The 24,135-nt window shown below is 38.7% G+C and overlaps 1 protein-coding gene across 2 annotated transcripts in view; it reads right to left on the bottom strand.

Annotated features, from left to right (window-relative positions):
• Window positions 1–739: 739 nt before the first annotated feature.
• Window positions 740–24,135, bottom strand: part of LOC129240319 (protein encore-like) — an 87,402-nt gene continuing 64,006 nt past the window's right edge. For both annotated transcript variants that reach the window (XM_054876047.1, XM_054876046.1), the window contains 13 exons: window positions 21,475–22,474; window positions 21,268–21,424; window positions 21,019–21,169; window positions 20,617–20,949; window positions 20,307–20,551; window positions 19,713–20,054; window positions 8,468–8,859; window positions 8,233–8,408; window positions 7,878–8,177; window positions 7,335–7,791; window positions 2,436–4,570; window positions 2,025–2,130; window positions 740–1,967 (listed from right to left, as the gene is read on the bottom strand). In XM_054876047.1, the coding sequence (XP_054732022.1) occupies window positions 1,903–1,967; window positions 2,025–2,130; window positions 2,436–4,570; window positions 7,335–7,791; window positions 7,878–8,177; window positions 8,233–8,408; window positions 8,468–8,859; window positions 19,713–20,054; window positions 20,307–20,551; window positions 20,617–20,949; window positions 21,019–21,169; window positions 21,268–21,424; window positions 21,475–22,474 (5,859 nt within the window). In that variant the 3' untranslated portion in view covers window positions 740–1,902. The remainder of the gene's footprint in view (window positions 1,968–2,024; window positions 2,131–2,435; window positions 4,571–7,334; window positions 7,792–7,877; window positions 8,178–8,232; window positions 8,409–8,467; window positions 8,860–19,712; window positions 20,055–20,306; window positions 20,552–20,616; window positions 20,950–21,018; window positions 21,170–21,267; window positions 21,425–21,474; window positions 22,475–24,135) is intronic.

Genomic DNA, 24,135 nt, shown 5'->3' with positions numbered 1-24,135 from the left:
ACGCAAAAAAAAAATAACAAAGGCAAGAACAAGTCATAACAAAAAAAAAACAAGAACAAGTCATAACAAAAAAAAAAAACAAGAAAAAGTCACAACAAAAAAAGCTTTTTAAATTTTTTTTTTATAAACATGAGTTTGTTAAATAACACCGAATCGAAAAAAACAATACTATTAACACTTATTCAAGAAAGTTTTGTATTTAATACAAATAAGTGCATCCAATCATTAATTCAGATTAGAAAATAATAAATTTTGAAATAATTTTAACATCACAAATGAATTTTGAAACAAAAATATTTAAAGAAAATATGTATAAGTATACGTATATATATATATTTACATATGCACATCTATAAAACGTTGAACTGTTTTATGTATAATAGTGTTTTTTTTTTTGTAAGTAAGCATACATACAACCTCTGACCTATTCGGTATAATATCCAATGGTTCAAAATAAGAAAAACCCCGAAACATAAGCATCGCCCATTAGCAAGAAGAAAATTTAAATGCTAACATTGCCAGTACTTTCATTCATTCTTTTAACAGCACCAGTAACACTGCCACTTGATCCAAGTCAATGTTAGTTTTCTGCCAACATTGAGTATCTGCATCTGAACAAGTCGATGCCGTCAGCGCATCAGACGGTTTTGTCAAGGTTTATGTATAGAAAAGATTCGCATAGCGTAGATTCCTTGTTCAGTTTTCTCCAATTTTCGAACGCCATTAGTTGGCGTCCTCTTGATTCACTTCGGAAATTCTCACTCCCAGTAACATACGCACAAGGAGGGATTACCAGTTTCATGGTTTTCCATGCCACAATCGATCTGTTATGTACCAAGTCCGGTAATCGCTGCGATTTGACGCTACTATACTTTTTTGGGGAGTGCCGTGAAGGACCGACGTTATGCGAGCAAGCCAGTAACTATTCAGGCTCTTAAGCCTAAGGTAGACCCACAAACCTTTACCGAGGTCTTGGAAAACTGGGCTAACAGAATGCGCAAAGGCAAGCCAGCCGAGGCAACCGCATTGACAAAATCATACTCCAGTATTCCATGAAGCGAATAAGCCCAAAGAATACCGAAATACTTTTTTTTAATTCTTAAAAAACCTCCACACGGACCACCATGTATATGTAATAGCGCTATTTCGCTTCACTCATTTCCATCGAAGTCTAGCATCTCCTTTTATCGCTTGTTACTGCCAATATGCAACTCAAGTCAGTCTCTTTTTATTTGTGTCATTTTCATTTTTCTACGGTTTGTGTTTACTTTGCAATTCGTTTTTGCGTATATATATATGCCTACATGTTTACACTTTTCGGCAATGGCACGACATAATTAGTATATGAGCTCCATTTCGAATTCTTTACCTTTATATTTAGTTGTGGAAGATTATTAGTTTGTATGATTCCATGTTTTTCAGTAGGCTATTGAAGTATGCTTTGTGTTTTGTCTATGTTTTCGAGTTGATTTGTGTAACAGGATTTCGTGTGTGCCAAAATTTTTAATAAACTTGATTGATTTTGTAAAATGGTCCGGAAAATATTTTTCAAAATTTCGTTTATGTTTTGTTTGCAAATTCTTATCTATCTTTACACATATGCACTATAAGGTATTTGCTACGAATTGTCGTTATATGATTATTTATGTTTATTTTGTTCCTGCTTTCCTAATTCTTTCCATTGGATGCAATATGTCTTTGTTTTTTCTAACATGTTGTTTTAATTATTGTTTATCTACGCATATGTTTCATTAGGTTAGATTATTTTTAGCTTAAACTTAGTTTTAGGTTTTGGTATAGCGTCATCGTTTGCATATTCCTCCTTTTCAGATGCATTCAGTGTTGGTGACAATGTTTGCACTGATTTTCCTTTTCGCTGTTGCTGACAGTGTTCGGCTGCGTTTAACGAGGCCGTGTGCCCTTATAGTTGGGATTCGGATGACGCCCTTGGGTATGTCGCGGCGCAGCTAAAAATATTGCTATTGTTTAATTGCTCTTTTTTTAAGTTAAAGTTTTTTTTTTACCTGGTATCATCATATTGACTGTGGGATACATGCCAGCGACGGGCGCCATAGCCGGCCGCAGCTCCGTTGAGGGTGAACGCCGACTGTTCGGTAGAGCGACTGAGGGCTAAAAGTAAACCAACAAATAAGGTGTTATATATGTACATATGTATTTGTATGAGAATGAAACGAACAAAATATAAGCAGAAAATATGTTGATATCATGAAAGAAAATGTTCACTTCGCCAACACAAGCCTCATCTTCGTACAAAAGTTGTGCTTATGCCGGAAATTTGAGTGGCAAAACCCAAGGTTCTTGCGTCTCATAGCCCAGTCACAAAAGCCAATATAAAATATATCTGCCGCGCAAGCCGCTTATATATGCATACATATATTTTCTCGTGATTCCTAGGTGGAACATAAACCACTTACGTGTGCAAAATACGTTTGACCGTATTTGATGTATACTCCCGATGCACTCGGCTGGTAAGCGCTCAACAGCGGTTGATGGTGCGCCACTGTTGCTGCTACAGCGGCAGCTGCCGCATTTGCTACTTCCGCTGCTGCTGCACCTCCTAGTACCGCGGCTGTGGTAGCCTGTTGTGTGCCTGCAAGACCGGCTGCCGTGCCGCCAGCAGCAGCGGCGGCCGCCACCATACCACCATGTTGCAGTTGTGGTGGAATGTGTGCGCCTCGTGCCGGTGTAATGTATAATGATGTGCCAGATGCTGTCGCAACCGCTTGATGATCACCTCCACCGACCATACTGCTGCCAGGTATGCCGATGCCAGTGTTGACATAGCCACCCGTGAGAGTGGTGGCATAGCAATTCGGCGTGTTGGCACCACCTCCGCCACTCGATCCGACTATACTGTTCGGTGATGTATTGCTGCTATTGTCGTTGCTGCTGGAGTTACCAGTGCCTGGAGAATTGCGTTGTGATGCGCTACGCCGAAATTCATAAGCGATACCGAAACTGCCTTTGAGCCGGAAGGAAGCCGCTCCTGCATTCAAACGAATTGGCGGCTTGGCATCTGGTGACGAGTTGCTGTGCTGTACATGGTAGACGCTATTATTATTGCTGTTTACAGCAGACACGGTTGGACCGCTACCGTAGCTGGGTGGGCCACTAAGAAGTGGCGTCTGGGGTTTGTCGCCACCACCACGCTTATTCATACCATGTGGGCGTGACCCCTGATAGCCGCTACTACTGTTATTGCTACCGTTGTTGGGAGAGGAGCGCGTATCGTTGTTGCCACCCAGTAGAGGCGGTTTTCCATTCGAAGTTCCGTTATAGGACGTAGAGTTCTGACGATTCAGCGAGTTGCTTGGATACGCTGGCGGTTTCTTACAGCCACCAGCATTTGTATTGTTGCGCTTATCGTGTTGGACATAAGAGCTGCTACGAGGGCTGTTCATAAGCGTTGTGCCACCGTCAGATCCGCCGCTTACAGTGTAATATTGCGGGGTAGAGCTGCCACTGTAGCCACCACTATTGCTACCACCATTCGAGTTGATGATGGGCGGTGTGGAGAAGAGTGGTGGATTACGCAATACTGCTTGAGTAGGTACAGAGTGTGGCGTACTGGGCGCCGATTGTGAAGCGCTACCACCACCACTGTATGCGGGCGTTACATTGTTCGAACTATTTGCACCGGTTGGTGTTGCATGCGAGATGGCCGTGAGTGTGCTGGGGTCCACAATAGGTATGGCAGCTGGTCCAGGCGTATGCACGGTGCTGCCATGTGTGGGATATGTGGCAGCTGTCATAGGCGGGTGATGAGCATATAATGGGGTGATCACAGCATTTGTTTGTTGTGCATGAGCCGCACCGCCAGCCAGGCCGGTAGCAGCTATTTGTGGTGCTGCCGGTGGTGGAGCGCCAGATGTGTGCACAGTGGGCGCCATGCCTGCTGCTGTTCCTGCGGCGGTGGCAGCAGTGGCGGGTGCATATGGAAAAATATTAGCATGAAGGAGCGCCGCATGTTGGGGGAGCGTATACATGGCGGTGGCTGGAGCGGCACCGCTGCCAACACTGAGATCTGTGGATGTGTTTACTGCTGCTGCTGCACTACCCGGTGTAGGTGCCAATGTGAGTGTGGGTACTGCGGGTCCCAATTGATATGTGGTAGTTGCACTGCCGTTACTTGGGATGGCTGCCGTAACCAGTTGATGGCCGCTATTCTGATGGCTGGCATAATGCGAGGAAGTCGGCCGTTTGACACGCCCCGTTCCAAAGTACGTTGTGCCGCTATGCGTTTGGTAGCTGTTTGTGGACGCAAATGCATTGCCAGCATGGTTTCCACTAGCATGAATGCCACCAACATTGGTAGCGCTGACCAAAGGCCCTACGTTGGTGTTCGACGACGGTCCAGCCGCCGGCGTAGCTGTAACAATGCCATTCGCGATATTGATACCGCTAGTAATGTGTGGTCCGGCCACAGGTTGGGCGGTTGCTGCTGTAGGTGGTTGTGGCTGTGTCGGTGCTGGTAAAAGCGGAGTTGCTGCAACGGCATTCGTGAGCGCTTGTTGTGGCACATAGTATGTCATCGGTTGGCTCCAGTAACCTGTGATAAAATACAAAGAAAATAAAAACAAAATATAGATAATTATATCTAATGAATCATTTTTTGTTGCATAAATTAATACAATACTTGTATGTATATATTCTTGTATGTATTACATATTGTATGAAGATATTGAGCAAAGCGATTAAACTGCTGCGTGGGTCCCGTGTTACTCTGAGACAATAACGTTCCGGATATTATATTGACAGAAACATGTCTAAAATGTGAAGATACCCACATGCACTAACCAACTCTTTATATGCCCACAAAAACTCACTCATCTAGTACTCCTTCCCTTCTGGTCGCACCCTGATGAAACAGCCTGTTTCATTGGAACGTCACTGCACCAAGCAGGGGTTTGTAAACTGCTACAAAAATAACAAAAGCTGGTTGTTTCACAGGTCCAGGCGTTTTTTAGTCTTGCTTCCTGCAAAAGGCGCATAAATTCAAGGCAAAAACTCACTAAACACCGCGTTATTGTAATCCAAGAAATCACTTTATATTTTACCAAACTTAGCTAGTGAGCTACTATAACAAACACCAGCAAACACCGAACTTAACCTGCTCTCCCTATGGCCTCATCTCTTCTGCCCTTTACATTGAAATGGCAGAGCTTTGACTTTGGCGTCATAACCAGTTTTAACCCTTTTGAGCAACTCTAGTAGTTCGTGGTTGATCGCAAGCAGTAACTTTGTGGCGGACGGTTTTTTGGTCAGCCATAACCAACAAGACAAATAAACTTGGCTAACTTTTACATCTGTGAAAAACTTAGAATACCGAATGGTTTATAATTGTAACACACATCTGTTGGTGACATGAATACCAACAGAAAGAAAAAAATTAAATATATTTGATCCGCGATATTTTAACAAACCTCCTATGTATTTTTTAACAGGCATATGAAATGAAATTTTAATTGGTCGAGAGAGATTTGGTGGCTTCTAAAACACTCAGGCTAAAAATCGTGGTCATATGCTGACCTCATGGGTTCTGTCCTGTAATAATACCGACCATCATCTCAAAGTCTTTCCTTCCAACAGGCGTATTATTATATGAGGGCGGTTCAATAAGTACCCGTGTTCGATGACAGAGGGCGTTCCTGAGGGAGGTTAGTGTTAGCATCGTGTGCTGCCATCTATCAAACGACGGCAAAACAAATTTCAGACTGGTTGGCTGTTAGTTTGGATTTGGCAGCTATTCGAATAAGACGTGTTTCGTGATTTTCACTAAGATGGAAAAAGAGCAGTATCGTTCGATAATTCGCTTTTTGTTTTTGGTTGGGAAAAATGCGAGGAGATAAAAGGAAAGTGGGATGCTGTCTATGGGGACGCTTCGCCATCTATGACCACATTTAGATAATAGTTCAACGAATTTAAACGTGGGCGAACATCCGTTTTTGATAAGGAGCAACCAAAGCCCGGCAGATGGAGTTACCAGGGAAATCATTCAAAAAGGTCCACGATGTTGTTGTTGTTGTAGCAGCATAAACATTCCCCATACATATATGGGGCCGGATATAACTCCGGGCCGTTCCGGTAACGTAGAACCGACTGTCGTGGTAACGAAAAGTTCACGTCATGATTCTCGCTGAAAGATGAACGAAAGTGCGTGAAGTAACAGAGTTGGCAATGGAAAAATTGTCAGCTCGATGGGTGCCGCAATTGCAAGTAACAACAAGCGGATGTGGCCGTTTACCTCGAAGCAGTGTTTGGAGCAATTTAAGCGAGATCCGAAGGAATTTTTGCGTCGAGTTGTCACTGTTGATGAAACCTAGATTCATCATTACACACCAGAAACTAAGCAACAATCAAAACAATGGATTTCTCCCGGTGAATCAGCTCCATAGAAAGCAAAGACAGTCCCATCGGTCAAAAAAGTCATGGCGATGATTTTTTGGAATGCGAACGGCGTCATACTCATGGATTTTTTAGAAAAAGGAAAAACGATCACTGGACAGTACTACAGTGAGTTATTGGACTGCTTTTCACAAAAAATTGAAGGAGACATGACCGCATTTGTCGAAAAAGAAGGTGCTGTTTCACCACGATAATGCACCAGCACATTCATCCGGAGTTGTTGCCGCCAAATTGCATGAATTTCGTTATGAATTGCCCATATTTCCCCGGCCTGGCTTCCTGCGACTTTTTTGTGTTCCCAAACATGAAGAAATGGCTCGCGGGAAAAAAATTTAGTTCAAAGGCATATAGAGGCGTATTTTTCAGAGTTCGACAAATCCTATCTTTTTGGAGGGGTTAAAAAATGGCCGGAGCGTTGGGAGAAATGTATTTTTCTAAGAACAAAAACTGTTTTGAAAAAATGGTGTCTTTATTTTTTTATTTACACGGGTACTTTTTGAACTCTCCTCGTATATATGTATTTTATGTTTATTATTTTTTAATTGGTGTACGCTGAACCTGCTACATTTATTCAATACTCCTCGCCTACAGTTTTATAAAAAATGTGTGTTTGTTGATAGCATCCTTTTTTGTCAGAACTGTCATTTATGATAATTAATATAAATCCCGATATGACCTAGACCGCAGAGCGATCGATGTTAAAAAAAAATTAACAATTTTTCATGTCCCAGGATTTTGGATCAAAACTACTATATTCAGATCTTACCATTTCATCTCAATATTTATCTTTATCTGTATATCTCTACTACCACTGTTATTATAATTTTCATTAGCACATAACCACATTTGGTATCAAATTATTTCATCATCAAAGAGATAAAATTTTATTTTATCAAATAATCACTTACCATTATAAGCATACGGATACCCGATTGGGTAAGTGGTCATCGGTATCTGTTGCAGTTGTCCATTCGCCGGTGCTGCTGCGGCGACAGTCGCCGCACCCGCTGTAAATTGGTCGGCCGAATATATCAATTGACTCGGGGCGTAGATGGGTGTACCATTGGCGGCGGCGAATTGTGCGGTCGGGTATGCGGCTGCGACTGGTACCATTGTAGCTGTACTTCCTGCTGCTGTAGCGGCAGGATATAGGGCCTGTGCTCCCGCTGGTATGAGACCGGTTGCATCGGTGCGCGGTTGATTTGGATCAAACACAGGCATGAAGTAACTCTGCACTTCACCCTCCTGCAAAACAGACAACGAATTGAATTGACATTTCAACTGTTTCTGCGGAGCGTGGCTTACAACTGGCGGCGGATAGGCATAGACCATGCCTTGTGGAATGGCATAAACACTACCATCAGGCTAAGGATAGAAAGCGAAATAGTGTTACATAATTCATTAGTAGATAACATTTTATCTAAAAAAAAATAACACTGCGCTGATCTTACCCCCTGCTGATATGTTGCGCAATACGGTGTGCCACTAGGCGTTGAGGTGGTGTGAAACACCGTGGAGCCATCCGGTGCCTGGTAGCTTTGTGTATATGTCCACGTAGTGGGTTTTGACTCTTCGGAAGCGCGATTCTTCGGTTGCGTTGACTCGCTGTTGCTGAATGGTGTGGAACGCGCAGAATGTGGTGTATCACGTTGCAATGGCACGTTTACGCCATTTGTGGGTGTTTGACTTGGTGGTGGTGGTGGCTGTGTTACTGGGGGTGGCACATTTGTAGCATCTAAAGGTGCTGAAGTCTGAGATAAAAAAATTAAAACAATCGCTACAAAAAATGTCGACTCAGCTTACTACCTCACGCTTTGGCACCTCCTCCTTTTCAGCTGGAATATTCGGGCTGGTGGCTTGATTTTTGAATTTTTGCACCTCGATGCGATCATAACTTTTGGTGGAAGTTGTAGTGGTGATGCTCAAACAACCGGTGGCAGATGTGTCATCGCACTCGTCAACACCCAATTGGGTAGATGTTTCTACAACATTTTTTTCGATAAATATAATTCATTTCAAAATGACGCACACACACACTTACCTTCCATGGTATTGATTGCCATTTCCATATCTATCCCTTCACAATTAACATCGTTGCACATAGCCACCGTCTGGGTAGAGGATTCAGATACAGATTCGGCTAGCGGAATTGTGACGACATTTTCATGGCATGACACATTCTTGCAATGAATTTGTTGTTGTGGCGTTGGAGTTGCAGCCGGTGATGTAATTGGCGATGGTGACGACATCGGTTGTGTAGTTTTATTCTTCTTTGTATTGATGTCTTGCTTATGTTGATGTGGTGTTGTTTGTTGTTGCAGCTGCTGTGGAGGCGATTGCTGTTGTGCGTAATTGGCGGTATTGTTTCCTTGATTTGGATGGTATGTAACCTGGTTGGGTGGCAGATTGGACGGGTCAAAGTGATAAATTGAACTGCAAAAGATATTAGAAAAAAACGGAATGCGAAAAATTACCACATTTATAGTATTATTTCAAATTTGTAAACAGATAAGTGGCAAAAAGAAAGTGAATACTACAAACTTATTTATGGGACAAATTCATATACATATATACAAAACGAGCGCGCAAGATTTTAGAAGCGAAGTTTTTTAAACTAATATCAGATGCGATTTGAGCAGCTTTTAGTGATTTTCTTTATTTGCATATTTGTACTTATAAATGCGCATACAGGTTGCGAACATAAAAATATGGGCACAAAAACAATTGTTGTTTAAAATTTTACTCATTGGAGCGATACGCTGTGAAATCGACAACATCGACCTATCTGGATTTGAATTGAAGTGCTAAAAACGGTACTCCATTGTACGTCGTTGTATATCGCGGCAGTAGTAAACAAGGCCATTTCACAGAAAGAGGCGAACACATTTTTTTAACAATACGTGCTTATGGAATTTCACTTCGAAAAATTGCTCTAGAACAAAAGTGATTAAATTGGCATAGAAAAAATTTAGAATCTAAAGAATCTCGCATCTAAATCTCTAATTACATTTTTTTGCGTTTTTTCAAACCGTTTGCAACAATTTAATAATTAAAAACTTATTAAATTTCAATTATTTATGATTACCAATTAGAATAATTAGCGCTCCTTCTCCTCTTTGTGGGGTGCGTCTTGATGTTGCTCTACAATTGGCGGGACTTACCCAACTCCGAACGGCAAATGGTTTTTTATAAGGAGCTTTTTTATAGCAGAAATACAGCCGGAGGTTTGCCATTGCCTGCCGAGGGGCGACCGTTATTATATAACCATTTTTTATTTAGACAAGACATACCTTTCGCAATTCACAAACACTTTTTGATTTCAAAAGTCACGTAATGGATGCATTTACTAACATAGATATATACGAAAAATTACTACATCTCGGTATTTTTATGTCCGCAACTGTATACATATATATCAGATGGCAATGCTTGTATGTGAGCTTATTAATATTTTACAATTTTTATTTGCATGTATGCACTTATTTGACAAAGACAAAGCGAAATAGTAGTGCTTGCTATGGAAAATATAAAAAATTAAATAAATACATATGTATATATACAAGAAAACTGTTTAAAAACAATGATACATTTTCATCAGGTACAATAACCAATTTCACAAAGATGCACAATACATTTTGATTTTTAGGAATCAGTTTATTTGCGATCTCTAAACAAAACATTTTTATACACATACATACATATGTGCTTGTGCTTGTAATACAGTATTTATATATGTTGTTATGAGCGACTGAAAAAAAACAATTTCACGTAAATATGTGGCGTTCAAAATGCCAGTTTATTTTGGAATACCATAAGTATTAAGTTCTGCGATATTTACAGCTTTCTCCAGCTCAAAATTTTGACTTCCAGTACGCAGAATGCAATTAATCGCTTTAAGTTAAATAATATTAATAAAACAAAAATAAATAAAACACTGGATAATATTGCAAACAAAGCGAGTGCAATGGTGCGCAAGCAAAACCGAATGGGTAGCCACGTAAAACCCGGCTCGGATACGCGGGCCGCCAAGCCAAAAGATGTTAATAGGCACGTTTTATTGATTTACAGTTTGTCCAGGAAGTGTTCTGACATCTACTAATCTAGCCGAATTATAAATATATAAAATATGGTTTAGGAAATTGTATTTTTTCTTGGGTTTCTTTAAATCTTTGGTTTTATTTGACTAATGTAAGTAAGTCAAAATATAAATAATACAAAAATAAACAGTAGAAACAATACCACATTATTTAATAAGTTTAGCGGTTCGCTAAGAACATCAATACATTTGTTCCAACGAGATTCCAATTTATGCATTCCATTTCTAAAGAGAGAATCTGGATGGGCAGAAAAATACACTTCTACAGCTGTTATGACCTTATCATTTGATGAAAAAAGCTTTCTGCACACCATTTTATAGGCCTGGACAGATAAAACTTGCTAGCTAGGGCCAATCTGGTGAATACGGTGGATGCTCCAACAACTTTAGTTCATGGATTTTAGCCATTGTCAAGATGCTCTTGTGACAAGGTACATTGTCCTGATGAAAAATGCTTTTTACGCATCATTTTATAGGTCTGGAAATAGATGGAAGTCGCTAGGGGTCAAATCTGGTGAATACGATAGATGCCCCAATAATTCGAACATTGATTCATGGATTTTAGCTATTGTTAAAATGCTGTTGTGACACAGTGCATTGTCATGATGAAAAATAATTTTTCTCTTTGGCAAACCGGGGCTTTTTCAGGACTTTTTTGCTTCAGCTGATCGAAAAGGTTACTATATGTAATATTCAGATTTTATTGTTTTACCAGTTTGCAAGTAATCCACAAACAAAACTTCTTTCTCATTTCAATAATCTGACAACATCTTCGCCGATTTCTGGACACGAATTCGTTTCAGTGCCGAAAAATCAGGCTCTCACCACTCTTTAGCCTCTTGTTTTGCTCTAGGATCATGATGATAAACCCAAGTCTCATCCATAGTGATGAAACAATGCCCGTAATCCACTTTATCCTTTCGATAATGATCTAAATTGTTAACGAATACGGCATCCATTGTGCATACAGCTTTCGGAAACCCAATACTACAGTCACAATATTGCCTCCACTGCCCTATGAGATGCCTAGGGCTTCTACTAAATTGCTTTCAGTCACTCGACGATGATCCAATATGACATTCTGTATTTTTCCTACGATTTCTACGTATTTGACGTGGATCGTTTTCAAGGCTTGCACGACCACGTCTTTCTAATGTACTAATTGATGGCGAAAAGTCCCTATACACTTTCAGCTTTCGTTCATAAATTTTCTTTTCTTTTAAACCTTCCAAATATAAAAATTCAATTACTGCACGATACTTATATGTTTTAAAAAATTAAATGTGAATCAGTACTTTGTATGACTAACCCGAGCATCTATAACACCTTGTACAGAACTTTTGAGTGTTTTTCTGTAACTTTTTCTTTAAGTATGCCCACACATTTTCAATTCGATTAATATTCGGGCTTTGAGCTGGTGTATCCAATACTTTACTGCAATAAAAAGTATCCACATTCTCACCATATGAGCTTTATGTTTTGGATCGTTGCCGTGCTAGAATTTAAACTGAGGTTTGTTGTCAACAACAAAGCCATATTTTGTTGCACCAATTTCACTGCCTTTTCAGTGCTTTTAATTGCTGCCTCCACACGCTATTGAGTTCCTCGTTGTAATGAAGCATGATTTTAGTCTCATCGCAGAATATGGTATCATATCATCCCAGTAGTTATCTGGCTGAGCTAGGTACGTTTTAGCGAAAGATGACCGGTTTTCAATATCCAGCGCAGATAACAAAGGTTTCTTTCGAGTAGCTCTTGAATTATTATAGTGCTTTTGTAAAACCTGCGTTATGATTTCCTTTTGACTTTTACGATTATTTTATGGCTGATTGATGACTGACGCGTATGTAACAACTCGGTGAGATAAGGGTATAGCAAATCATTTGAGCAAACCAAGTCGAAAATTGGTATGTAAAAAAACTTTTGACAGCTGAGAGAAGCATTTGTTTTGTTTTTGTTCTTTGTTTGGGCTTGGTTTGGTGGATTCAAAAGTTTCAGCGTTACGATGCACTGGTAACTTTGTAAGTTAATGAAATAATTTTGAAAGGCTCCCCAAATTCAATAAGAAACGATGGTTTTAGTTGAAGAAATGCAAATGACTTGAATGTTTCTCATATCAGAGCATTTTCTTGGCAAACTGTATGTTCATTTTGTCATAGTTATAAAAAATAAACTTTTATGTGGACCATCATTTGCGAATGCACATATGTACTTATAAAAAAAAATAAATAATTGGCGCGTACACTTCTGTTAAGTGTTTGGCCGAGCTCCTCCTCCTATTTGTGGTGTGCGTCTTGATGTTGTTCCACAAATGGAGGGACCCACAGTTTCAAGCCGACTCCGAACGGCAGATATTTTTATGAGGAGTTTTTTCATGGCAGAAATACACTCGGAGGTTTGCCATTGCCTGCCGAGCGGCGACCGCTATTAGAAAAATGTTTTTATTAATTTTACTTTCACCGAGATTCGAACGAACGACCTCTCTGTGAATTCCGAATGGTAATCACGCACCAACCCATTCGGCTACGGCGGCCGCACATATGTACTTATAGTATTCCAAAATATTTAGGTAGTTTTAAATAATTTATACCTTCATTTAACACATTTATTTCTTCAGTTTTGTACTTTTAATTTTCGCATTAAATTTTGTATTGCTGATAATTACATTTTTTACTGGTAACAAAAAGCAATGTAAATACTGTCAAATAATTGGAAAATATATGTAAAAATATTAAATATAATTTCTCAAACTTATTTCATTAGTAAAAATTATTAAAAAAATATAATTATGCTGCAGACTGTCAGAAGCGGTACCCAGTGCTTTCACAGTTATAATAATGCTAATGCGCTTGGTGTTGGCTAAGATTAGTTGGTTTTATAATCATCGGCAGATAATTTACGAAAACCACTTGCAAATTATATTTTGATAGCAGAAACTGGAAATACGTTTACAAAGTTTGCAAAATGTTTAAATGCATGACATGTGGACGAGAAGAGAGAAGTGCTTGAAGTATAGTGAACACAAAATTTTACAATAAAAAGCAAAATTTATTTACACGCGAAATATCAACGCGTTAAAATTGTTTGTTTTTGAGAATTTTGCAAAAGCATATTTTATTCAAAAACTTTGGCCGATGATACGTTATTTTTTTGTCAACTAAGGATCGCCTCATTTATTCAATATTTGTGATAGATTAAGTGCCTGCATATGTTTAAAAACGTTAGTGCCAGAAACAAATTTGCTTCTGGGTATATAAGAAATAAAGCTAGAGAAGCTAAAAAGTTTTAGTTAACGAGACAATTACGATTTATTTTATCACTTAACATTCATTCATATATATACTAAGAGTTAATCATCCATTTTTGTTTTCGAATACCTTTTTTTACTAAAAAAAACCGGGATCGCGTGATGGAAATCTTTATTTTAACCTTTACGCGCCCCATTGCTTGTCTGTTTGTAAAACGCTGTCTAATGGGCCCGTCACAATGGGTCCGATGCGGCAACGAATCCGACTGACAGCTAAAATGTATATTACAAAACTGACAACTTCTACTTTTGCCGTATGGTAAGTTCGACTAAAATGATTACTGATTTTAAAGAAGAAGGATTAATTGAGTCAATTCATAAGAGTCCTTATCTCTCTGTAAAAGCGTGAAGGAGTAGAGAAAAAATTAGGTTGTTCTGAATAATTAATGTGTGTGCCGATCTCGAGATTATGGTCGCACCGACTATCTACGATTACCATTGTTCATTTCTTTATATGTGGCAATACTTTCACTGTGGCGCCACAGTACATTTTACACGTTACAAGTCATTATACAAGCTCAAGTCATTTAGGAATGCGTTTAGTTTGCCTACTACGCTTTTTCTAAGCTTCTATGTATATATACTATAGGGTTTTCCAATAACAGGTGTTATTGGTGAATGGATTGCGCTATCGACAGATGATTAACGATTTTTTTTGGCCGGAATTGAATGGTATTGATCTGGACAACGTTTATTTTCAACAAGACGGCGATACGTGCCACACAAGCAACGAAAACATTGATCTTTTACGGGAAAAGTTTCCGGGCTGTGTTATCTCTCGAAGATATGAACACAATTAGCCACCGATATCTTGTGATTTAACACTTTGTGTCTTTTTTCTTTGGGGACACGTGAAAGAGAAGGTCTAAGCCAACAACCCAGGGTCGATTCAAGACCTCAAAGATGGAATTCGTGAGGCTATCGAGGGCATAGGGCTGCCACTTTGCAATTCGGTTACGGAAAATTTCATGAAAAGGATATTGTCCTGTAAACGTGGTCGTGGTGGTCATTTGCCTGATATTATTTTCCACTATTAACGGCATACCCTCCTCTTTATAATGAAATAAACATCCGATCATTCATAATTAAAAATAGCATCTTTCTTTGAATATCAAAATAACACCTCTTATTGGAAAACCCTTTATATGGTATAGTAAATGGTCTTTCAAATGTCAGTAGTGAATAATGCCTAAATTCGTGTTTTTTTGCAGGAAATAATCATTCGACTGAGCCAACCATTCAAAGGTTGTTGGAAAATTTTCCAGAAAATGGGTCTGTCAAGGATAGAAAAAAAAGTATGGCAGATCAAAAACTGGACGTTCTGTTGAGAATATTGCTGATGTAGCACAAAGTATTGTTTGGAGGATTTTACCCATGGTGGAAATGATGCCATTTTTCATATACAGTCTGTGTCAGAAAAAAGGAACCGCGATTTTTCATGAAGTATAAAATATTTATATTTAAAATTTAGATATACAAAACTACGAGTCGCAATTACTCAATAAGCCGTGCTGTCTCCATCGTTGTCGAGTATATCCTGACATCTTTTTGGCATACTTTCAACCAACTTTTCTGCGTAGCTCGTCGATAAAGAGGCCAGATTTTGCGAACTTGACGCACGAGTTACTTTAAATCGTGGACTGGCCTTACGACAAGATGCGTTTTCATAATTTCCCACACATTTTCAATGGGGTTGGCGTCTGTGGACTGGAAGGCCAGTCTAATACTGAGACGCCATTTGCTTGTTTTGTTGTTTCTCAATGTGTTTTTCTGAGAGCAATGGTTTTGATGATGTGGGACGGTAGGATTTGGATATGTTCACCTCCTTCAGTCGTCGTTCGATGGTGTTGATACTCATATCTATTCTCTGTTGAGCAAAAATTGTGCGTGTTTGGCGAAGTCGCAAAGGGTCCTGCTTAAAAAGTTGGACGATCTTTAACCTGCTTTTTTGTAGTCACTCGCTTCAAGCCGCGCTCGGAAAAGTCATCAACATTTTTTTGCACTTTATACACCTGATTCCACATTGCAACAAACTTTTTGATTTTTTAATCACTTTTGCAGCTAGGGCGTAAGATAATTTCGGCCCTTTCGAATACGTGCATAAAAATACGGCCTTGAAATGCTTCGTGTACTTCTCACTCATTTTTGCTTGGTTGCGTTTATGTGAAATTTTTTAGTACTGGCGTCGTAGCCCTTGAGTGGGACTATTTTTTTTTTTTATATTTGTTTATTTATTATCAATTAATATTATTAAGTACTACAATAAACAATAGTATTAGTATATTAATGATGTGTCGTACAATGTCTCTAGACGAGCTCTCAAGTACGTATATTATCTGACTTGAGTGGGACTATTACACAGCAAAAAGCAGAAGGGAATATATTATATTATATTATATATTGAAGTTACAAGAAAAAAACCGGTTCTTTTCTTCTGACACAGACTGTATAATTGTAAGGAGCCGTATTTTGAATAAAAATAAGGACACCTGAAATTATCTACATTTTTACATGTTTTAGTTTAAAACAACATCTAAGCCCGTCCGTTTGAAAGTCCTTTTATATAGTGTATAAAAGCAACAAATCATATTGTAGAAATTTAGGTAACATTATTACATATATTATATGTACATATGTACAATTTTTTTCTTGAGAAACTCTACGAATTATATTTGCATATTTGTGTTTAGTTAAAAGCTATGTAAAATTGCAGTTAGAAGAGCGGCGTGCGCATAAGCAGAAAACATTTTGCAAACTTCATATAACAAAAATACAAAGAATGGCGCACAGTCATAGTCGAAATATAATATAATTAATAATAATAATAAAATTAGTCAATTATAACTTTTATAGCATTTTATCAAAAAAATATAATTAGGTCGTGTGGAACAGAATTACAAAAACTTAAGAAAACCAAATAATTTTTAATCCCATTATTTATTTCTCTAATGCAGTTACGCATTGGGAGTTCATACTTTTTTTTTTGGGTAATTTTTAGATGAATTTCAATCGGATATACCAGGTTTGTTATATTATAAACTTTCCTACCAACTACAGCCTACTTGATTTGACATAAAGAATTTGAGTTGAATTCTATGCTACCGGATTAACTCTAGAAAATAGATTGACAATTACAAAGAGCATATTTTTTGGCATGACACGAATACAAAATATAAGAAGTTTTGAACCTTCCTCCGCAAGCCAGATGTAAAACAAATATAGCCTACCAACCTAGGATCAATAGTTTTCGAAAAACATATATGAAGTTTCCATACAAAAAAACCGGCTATGTTTTGGACACCTTGCCACATAACCAAATAAAAAGAAATTCCCTAAATAATAATGTTCTTATGTAACTGGGATGACTTTTTCTTTATCCCTATATAAGCAAATATATGCGCATTTGAGACAGTTTTTTCAATAAACTTTATTGCAATTTTCAGAGAGCAACGATTTCGGAAAAGGGTTAATTTTTTATGCGAGAAAGGACAAAGAAAATACTATCCATCAAAAATTAGAGATCCAGTATTTTTTTTCCTTGTTCACTCCACTTGGAAGCATAGGACCTCGACAAGACTCAGTCTTGCGTTTGTTTCGTTTATCTATTTTGCTTTCTGGCAGGGTAGATGATTAGCCTGCCGTTACCAGTCCTAAATACGCATTCTAATTGTTTAGAGCGCCATCTGTGTTTCAAATTTTTCTGTCAGAAGGATCACAGAGATGGTTGAGGACTTCGCTAAATTTTGGTGTGTCTGAGTGAATTTTTTTTTGTAGAAACTAGAAAAGTAGGTATGTTTGGAAAAATGCGAGGACCGTGCTTTACGTGGGACTCGAATCCACAACCTCTGGGATGGCAGGCTAGTGCACTAACGCTAGACTACCGAGACCGCTACCGAGATCCAGTGTATAAGGGGGTAGTATGGTATTTTTTTTTTCATTTTTTTTTTTTTTTTAATTATTCTATAACATCTTAAGATTATTGTGTGAAAGTTTGAAGTGCATTAGAGTAAAATTGACAAAGACACAAAGGATTAAGTATCTACCTCTCCAACCGGATTTCACGCTGCCGAAAATCTTTAAACGCGTTTTTCTCACACTTGCCTTTTTTACGGTCGGTGTCCACTGTAGATTCATATCTGCACCGATTCTTTTCAAATTTGGTTTTTTTGTTTCTTTACTTTATTCACGAGGTAATGACGTCGAGTTTTTTTTTTTTTTAAATTCTGTCATATTTTAAAACAACAAAGTTTTCAAGTTTTTTTTATGAAAAATCGGTGTTTTGACTTCAAAGCGCTTTAAAAAATTAAAAAAAAAAAAAAAAAAAAAAAAAAAAATTCGACGTTGTTACCTGCGAAACTTTATCAGCTGATGAAATCAATTTGGTTTTTTGATTTTAGTTGATCCAGTAATGAGTTCTGAGGGACACCGCAATAAAACTTTTTTATGAGACGTCCGCGAAGATTCGCTGCCACCAACTCATTTCTTCATAAAAATCAATGAAAATTTCACACAATATTCTTTAAATATGACTTTATAATGAAGTAATTTTAAAATTTTGAATAAATCAACTGTGTCGACAAAAAAAATTTCGAAAAATATGCTTGTTTTACACCGAATTAACCATACTACCCCCATAAACGAGCAATGTTGAAACGCTGTGAATGCTTGTAAAGCGAGTTTCACGTGGCCGTCGATCTTCGCAGGATAAATTTCGTGAAGGCCGTCTAAAAACGGTTCTTGTGCCAGAAAAAATCGATGCTGTGCGTCAATTGATAACGCAATATCGTCATGTGACATTTTACGAGATAGAGGCATTCTTGGGAATTAATGAGACCAGCGTATATTCAATATTGCCTGAACATTTGGTCATCAAGAAGATTTGTTTAAAAATGGACTTGTGTCGCTAGGTGTAGACATTTTGAAGAAATTGAGTTACTATAATGCAAAGCACGCCTATGACATCGTTACAGCTGACGAATCTTAGATCTATTCATATGAAGTGGAAAAAATACAGCAATCGTATGGATGTTCTAAGATGAGCTTAATGCAACAAAATTTGGTCGCGGAAGAAGCACTTCACAGCAAATGCTCACCAATTTTATCAGAAAATCTAGTCATGTCACAACCGTACCGCTAGAAAAACTTAAACTAGTCTATTCTGAATAGTGCACAACCATTTGGAAAACCAATCGCCGAAGACGAATCAATGACGATGCGAGCTCTCACGCATCGGCTCACACAAGAGAGTTTTTCAGCACTTAAAAGATCGAATTAATGGATCGTCGGCATTACAGTCTTGACTTGGCACCTAATGATTTCATTTTGTTCCAGAACATCAAAAATAAAATGCGAGGTTAACGTTTTTCAACAGTTCAAGAAGCCGTTAAACAGCTCGTTTTGGAGGTATCAACTTCTGAGTTGCAAAAGTGCTTTGGAAATTGCTTCAAGTGAATGCAGAAGTAAATTAAGATTGCTTGGAGAATATTTTGAAAAACCATTTTCATTATTATTTTACTGTTTTTTCATTACGCTCGTATGAGTTACTGATAAAATTTTCTCGTTAATACGGCAGGGCGACTCTCTGTTTCCACAGTAACCATCATTATTCACTACAATTAGATACAAAATTACAAAAAAGCAAGTGCGAGTAAAGATTTCTCTACGAGCTCACTTGTCACATTGGCGACATAATTTTCCATTATGCTGTACATAAATAGTGTATACTAGTTTACTATGATACACATAAAAAACTATTTAAGGTTCTATAGTTTCACATTTGACTAGGACTGTGCGCCAGTAGCATTTCTTCTTCGTAGCGTAAGATTATTATTAATTTAAGAATAATTTTCGAATCTGTAATTTTTTGTTTGTTCTGTAAATTACCCGTCTTGGTTAACAAATGGTTGCAATGTTTGCGGATTGATTAGCACGCTGCCCTTTGGCACACTCGTAATGTCCGTTACAGCCCACACCAGTCCACGACTGGACATCGTCGTGCTGTCCTCCATTGGTGTTGGCGTCGTATCGGCGCAATGCGCTGGAATGATGTTGGCACCGCACAATATCGTAGGCTGCAGATGAAGATGAGTTGGTGATTGCAGGTGACAAACTGCTACTCTTTCCGCCGTCAATATTAACGGCTCCGACGTTTGATCCTCACTACAATAGCCATTCGGTGAAGGTGTGACCGAATCGGAATGCACCGATTGGGTTTGAGTTTTATAACTACGGTTGAAGTTGTGGCGGTTGGTATAGTTGTAATAAATGATATCGTACATGATAATAATAATAATAATAATAACAAAAGTAAAAAAAAAATCAATATAAATTTAATTTTTAATTTATAATTAGCCAACTACTAAGCTTTAATAAATATATTTTTATAACTGTAAACCTATAAAAACTCATTTGCCTTGGATGCAAGAGATAGCTGTAAAATATCGTTCCATTATGTTTTTTTTTTAATGTTGGGCTTACCCGCTGCTGGATGGTGACAAACGCCAGGGTGTATTTGTGCTGCCAGCTGAATCTTGCTTCGGATACGATCGCGATCCTCCACCACCTCCACTGCCGCCAGATCCGCCATTTTTGTGCGAGTTTACCGAGTCACCGCGCATCATAGGCGGACCACTACTTTGTGATGACCCACTGCTGTAATTATTAAAGCTAGGAGCTTTTGGTACTGCACCACCACCAGACCGGCCATCGCGTGGGTCATTTGACTGCAAAAAAATGTCAAAGGATCAATAAAATAATTCGCCAAAAAGGTATGTATTTTTAAAGTTACATTTTGCAATTTTATAATTTTGCTATTGGGACGTGGACGATTTTGTTGATGCTGCTGTTGCTGCTCTACTGATTGAGTCCAACTGACATTTCCATAACCATCGTCTATGCCTTCACCGCTGTCGTTTTGGCTACGATTGAAAATGCGACTGCGTGCGCGTTCGTAATCCTCTTCGCGCTCTTCAAAACTCTTTGCCTTACGGTCCAGCATGCTGCCACGATCCGGACACAAGTAACTACTTTGATGTGCCTCGTCGAAGCTGTGCGTATCGCGTTTTAGTATCGATTTGCGTGTATCGTCGCGATGATCCCGCACCAACGATTTGAAACGAATCTATAAATGGAAATGAATATCAAGTATTTGTTAGGGGAACTAAGCGAGAGAGACATGTAAACTATTTACCTCGGGTATGCGTGTGTTTTTGGTAGCTGCCACAATTACGCATTGCTGTGTTTCGGTATCGACATTATGCTCCATGCCAAAGAAGGCCGCCGTGCGATGTATCAACATGCGGTTGTACGATGAAGCCGGTGGGAAGCGCAATTCACCGCGGCTAAGAATGAACAATGAAAATAGTAAACAATACCACAACCCTCAACTGCAGTACAGAACAAAAGAATGTGCGCAACTTGATGTTGTAAATGAACTCACCTTTTTTCTTGCACGAATTCCGTGAGATCTTTTTCCACCTTCAACAGAAAATGTCTGTCTTTGGGATGCTTATTAAGGGTCTCCTTGAAGAAGCTGAACAGATCGGTGCCGCCATGATCAGTGAATTGTTCGCTCGAGTTCTCTGAGTTGTTGAAGACTAAAAATTATGAATATATTAAATTGATTTGATACATTCCCGGTACGCACCTCTTGATATGAATCCCGACGTGTTGTTGCTATTCGAATTGCCACCATCTGCACTGCCCGAAGAGGAGCCGCCAATATTCTTCAAACGCGGCTTATTGCCTTTCGAGTTGGAGTTGGTGCGATGCTTCTTATTGCCACCTCCGCCACCACCTTGACGATCGTAATGTTGTTGCTGTTGTTGTGGCTCCTCATCATGCATGTTGGACATGTTGCTGTTCTGGCTGTCGTTGCGTGGGCAGCGATTCTCCTTCTCATATACGATCTGATGGTGTGATTGCTGCTGGCTATCATTTGAATTCAACTGATAGTTCATGCCGGAATTGTGCAGCGATGTGCCCGCACCGCCGCCAATACCACCACGCACCGCCGCCTCGCCTACACTAAGGGCTTGGTGCAATGCATTGCTTGCATTGTATTGCTGATGTTTACTGACATTACTTTTTGTCGAGTCATAAGAGACACTACCGTTTCCGCCATTTGCACTGTTGCTTGCCATTTTTCTGCCATTGTTATTATTGTATTCCACTTTGTTGTTGCCATCGGTAACACCGTTACTATTATTGCGTTGACCACTGCTACCGCTGCTGCTGCCATTGTTGCCACCACCACTGCTTCCCTTTGTCGATTTCGGCGGTGTAAGTTTGGGGAATTCGGCTTCATTGCATAGTGCAACATTTGGTTGTTGCTGTTGGTTGTGTTGACTAGTTACAATCACGGCAGGCGCATCTATTATCGGTGAATTGCCTCGGGCAACGTTTGATTGTGTATTCAATTTGTTGTTGTTGTTATTATTGTTATTGCTATTGCTATTGTGTATATTCTCATTGCCATCCATGTGTTGCTGTTGAGACTGATGGTGTTGCTGTTGATGATAATTGTTGGTCGCTTGACCGTTCGGTGACACCTGGCCGTGTTCGGCACGTGGTGTAGGAGTACGCGGAGGCGATGTGGCCTCACGCATGGCGTGACTGCGAGTCAAATGCTTTCCCTTCATGTTGCCCTGCATGTGAGAAAGAAAGAGAGGGGGAGAGAGAGAGATAATAAGGAATGAATAAGGCATTACTTTTGTATCAATAGATATGATTTTTATATTCGCGCCCTCATGCACAAGGGTGTTGTAATCTTCTTCACATAACATGTAACAGCATAAAATAATCGAGATAGAATCGATATAGTTGATTTAAATATATATCTGTTCGTCTATATGTGCCTGTTCACGATACTCGAACAAAAATTTAATACATATAATGAAACCCACAAATACACAAAAATACATAAGAAATTTTGTAAAAAGGCAGGCTGGTATTGAAAATGGAATAATTAGATCAATAACCACGCCAACTTCCCATATAACAGTAAATTTCAGAAAAACAAAACAAAAAAAAACAACAACAATTTGGCGTCCACACGTCCACTTTTGGACAAATGCGTGTATCTCGAGAAGGAGATCAGATAAAAATTAAGCCTACTTTTTACATGCTAATACTAATTTTCTAATGCTACAATCCATAACTCTCATTGTCTGTGACTTCTCTTTATTGGGTTGGCAACTAAGTAATTGCGGATTTCCCTCATAGATGGCTTCGGTTGAATTTTTTAAGTTTGCAGACGTAGTACAAATGTAAAACACATTTCGTTATTTGCCATAATAGGCAATTCAGCTGTCAGCTATATCAGTAAAAAAACAGTATTTTAATCGCTTGCGTAGTTTTCGTTTGGCGTTCGTTAAAAAATGGAAAATCAAAAGGAACATTTTCATCATATTTTGCTTTTTTATTTCCGCAAAGGGAAAACCGCATCGCAAGCTCATAAAAATGTATATGCTGTATATGTGCCAAATTTCGTTCTGGTTATTTTTCACTCAAAGATGAAAAACGCTCTGATCGTCCAGTTGAAGTTGATGACGCCCTAATCAAAGCAATAATCGATTCGGATGGTCACAGTACAGTACGTGAGATTGCAGAGAAACTTCGTGTATCACATACTGCATTGAAAGTCACTTGAAGCAACTTGGCTATGTTCAAGAGTTCGATACATGGGTTCCTCACGAACTGAAAGAAACGCATTTAACGCAACGCATTAACAGCTACGATTTGCTAAAGAAACGTAATGAAAATGATCCATTTTTAAAACGACTGATAACTGGCGATGAAAAATGGGTTCTTTACAATAATATCAAGCGGAAAAGATCGTGGAGCAGGCCAGGTGATCCAACTCAAACAACATCAAAAGCTGCTATTCATCAAAAGAAGGTTTGGTTATCAGTTTGGTGGGATTACAAAGGAACTGTCTACTTTAAACTCTTACCACCCAATCGAACGATCAATTTTGATGTTTACATTGAAACACGAACGAAATTAAACAATGCAGTTTCTTCTTCAAGCGGCCAGAATTGACAAATCGAAAAAGTATTGTATTCAATCATGATAATACAAGGCACATACATCCTTGGCCACTCGGCAAAAATTATTGGAGCTTGATTGCGATGTTCACATCCACCATATAGTCCTGACCTTGCACCATCTGATTATTTTTTGTTTCGATCTTTACAAAACTCGTTTAATGGAAAAAATTTCAATAATGGTTCAGTTTTTTGCTAATAAAAACCAGAAGTTTTATGAACGTAGGATTATGATGCTGCCTGAAAGATGGCAAAAGGTC

The sequence above is a fragment of the Anastrepha obliqua genome, chromosome 3, assembly GCF_027943255.1.
Source record: "Anastrepha obliqua isolate idAnaObli1 chromosome 3, idAnaObli1_1.0, whole genome shotgun sequence".
Classification (NCBI taxonomy): domain Eukaryota; kingdom Metazoa; phylum Arthropoda; class Insecta; order Diptera; family Tephritidae; genus Anastrepha; species Anastrepha obliqua.
This window is presented reverse-complemented; position numbering and strand designations above follow the sequence as displayed.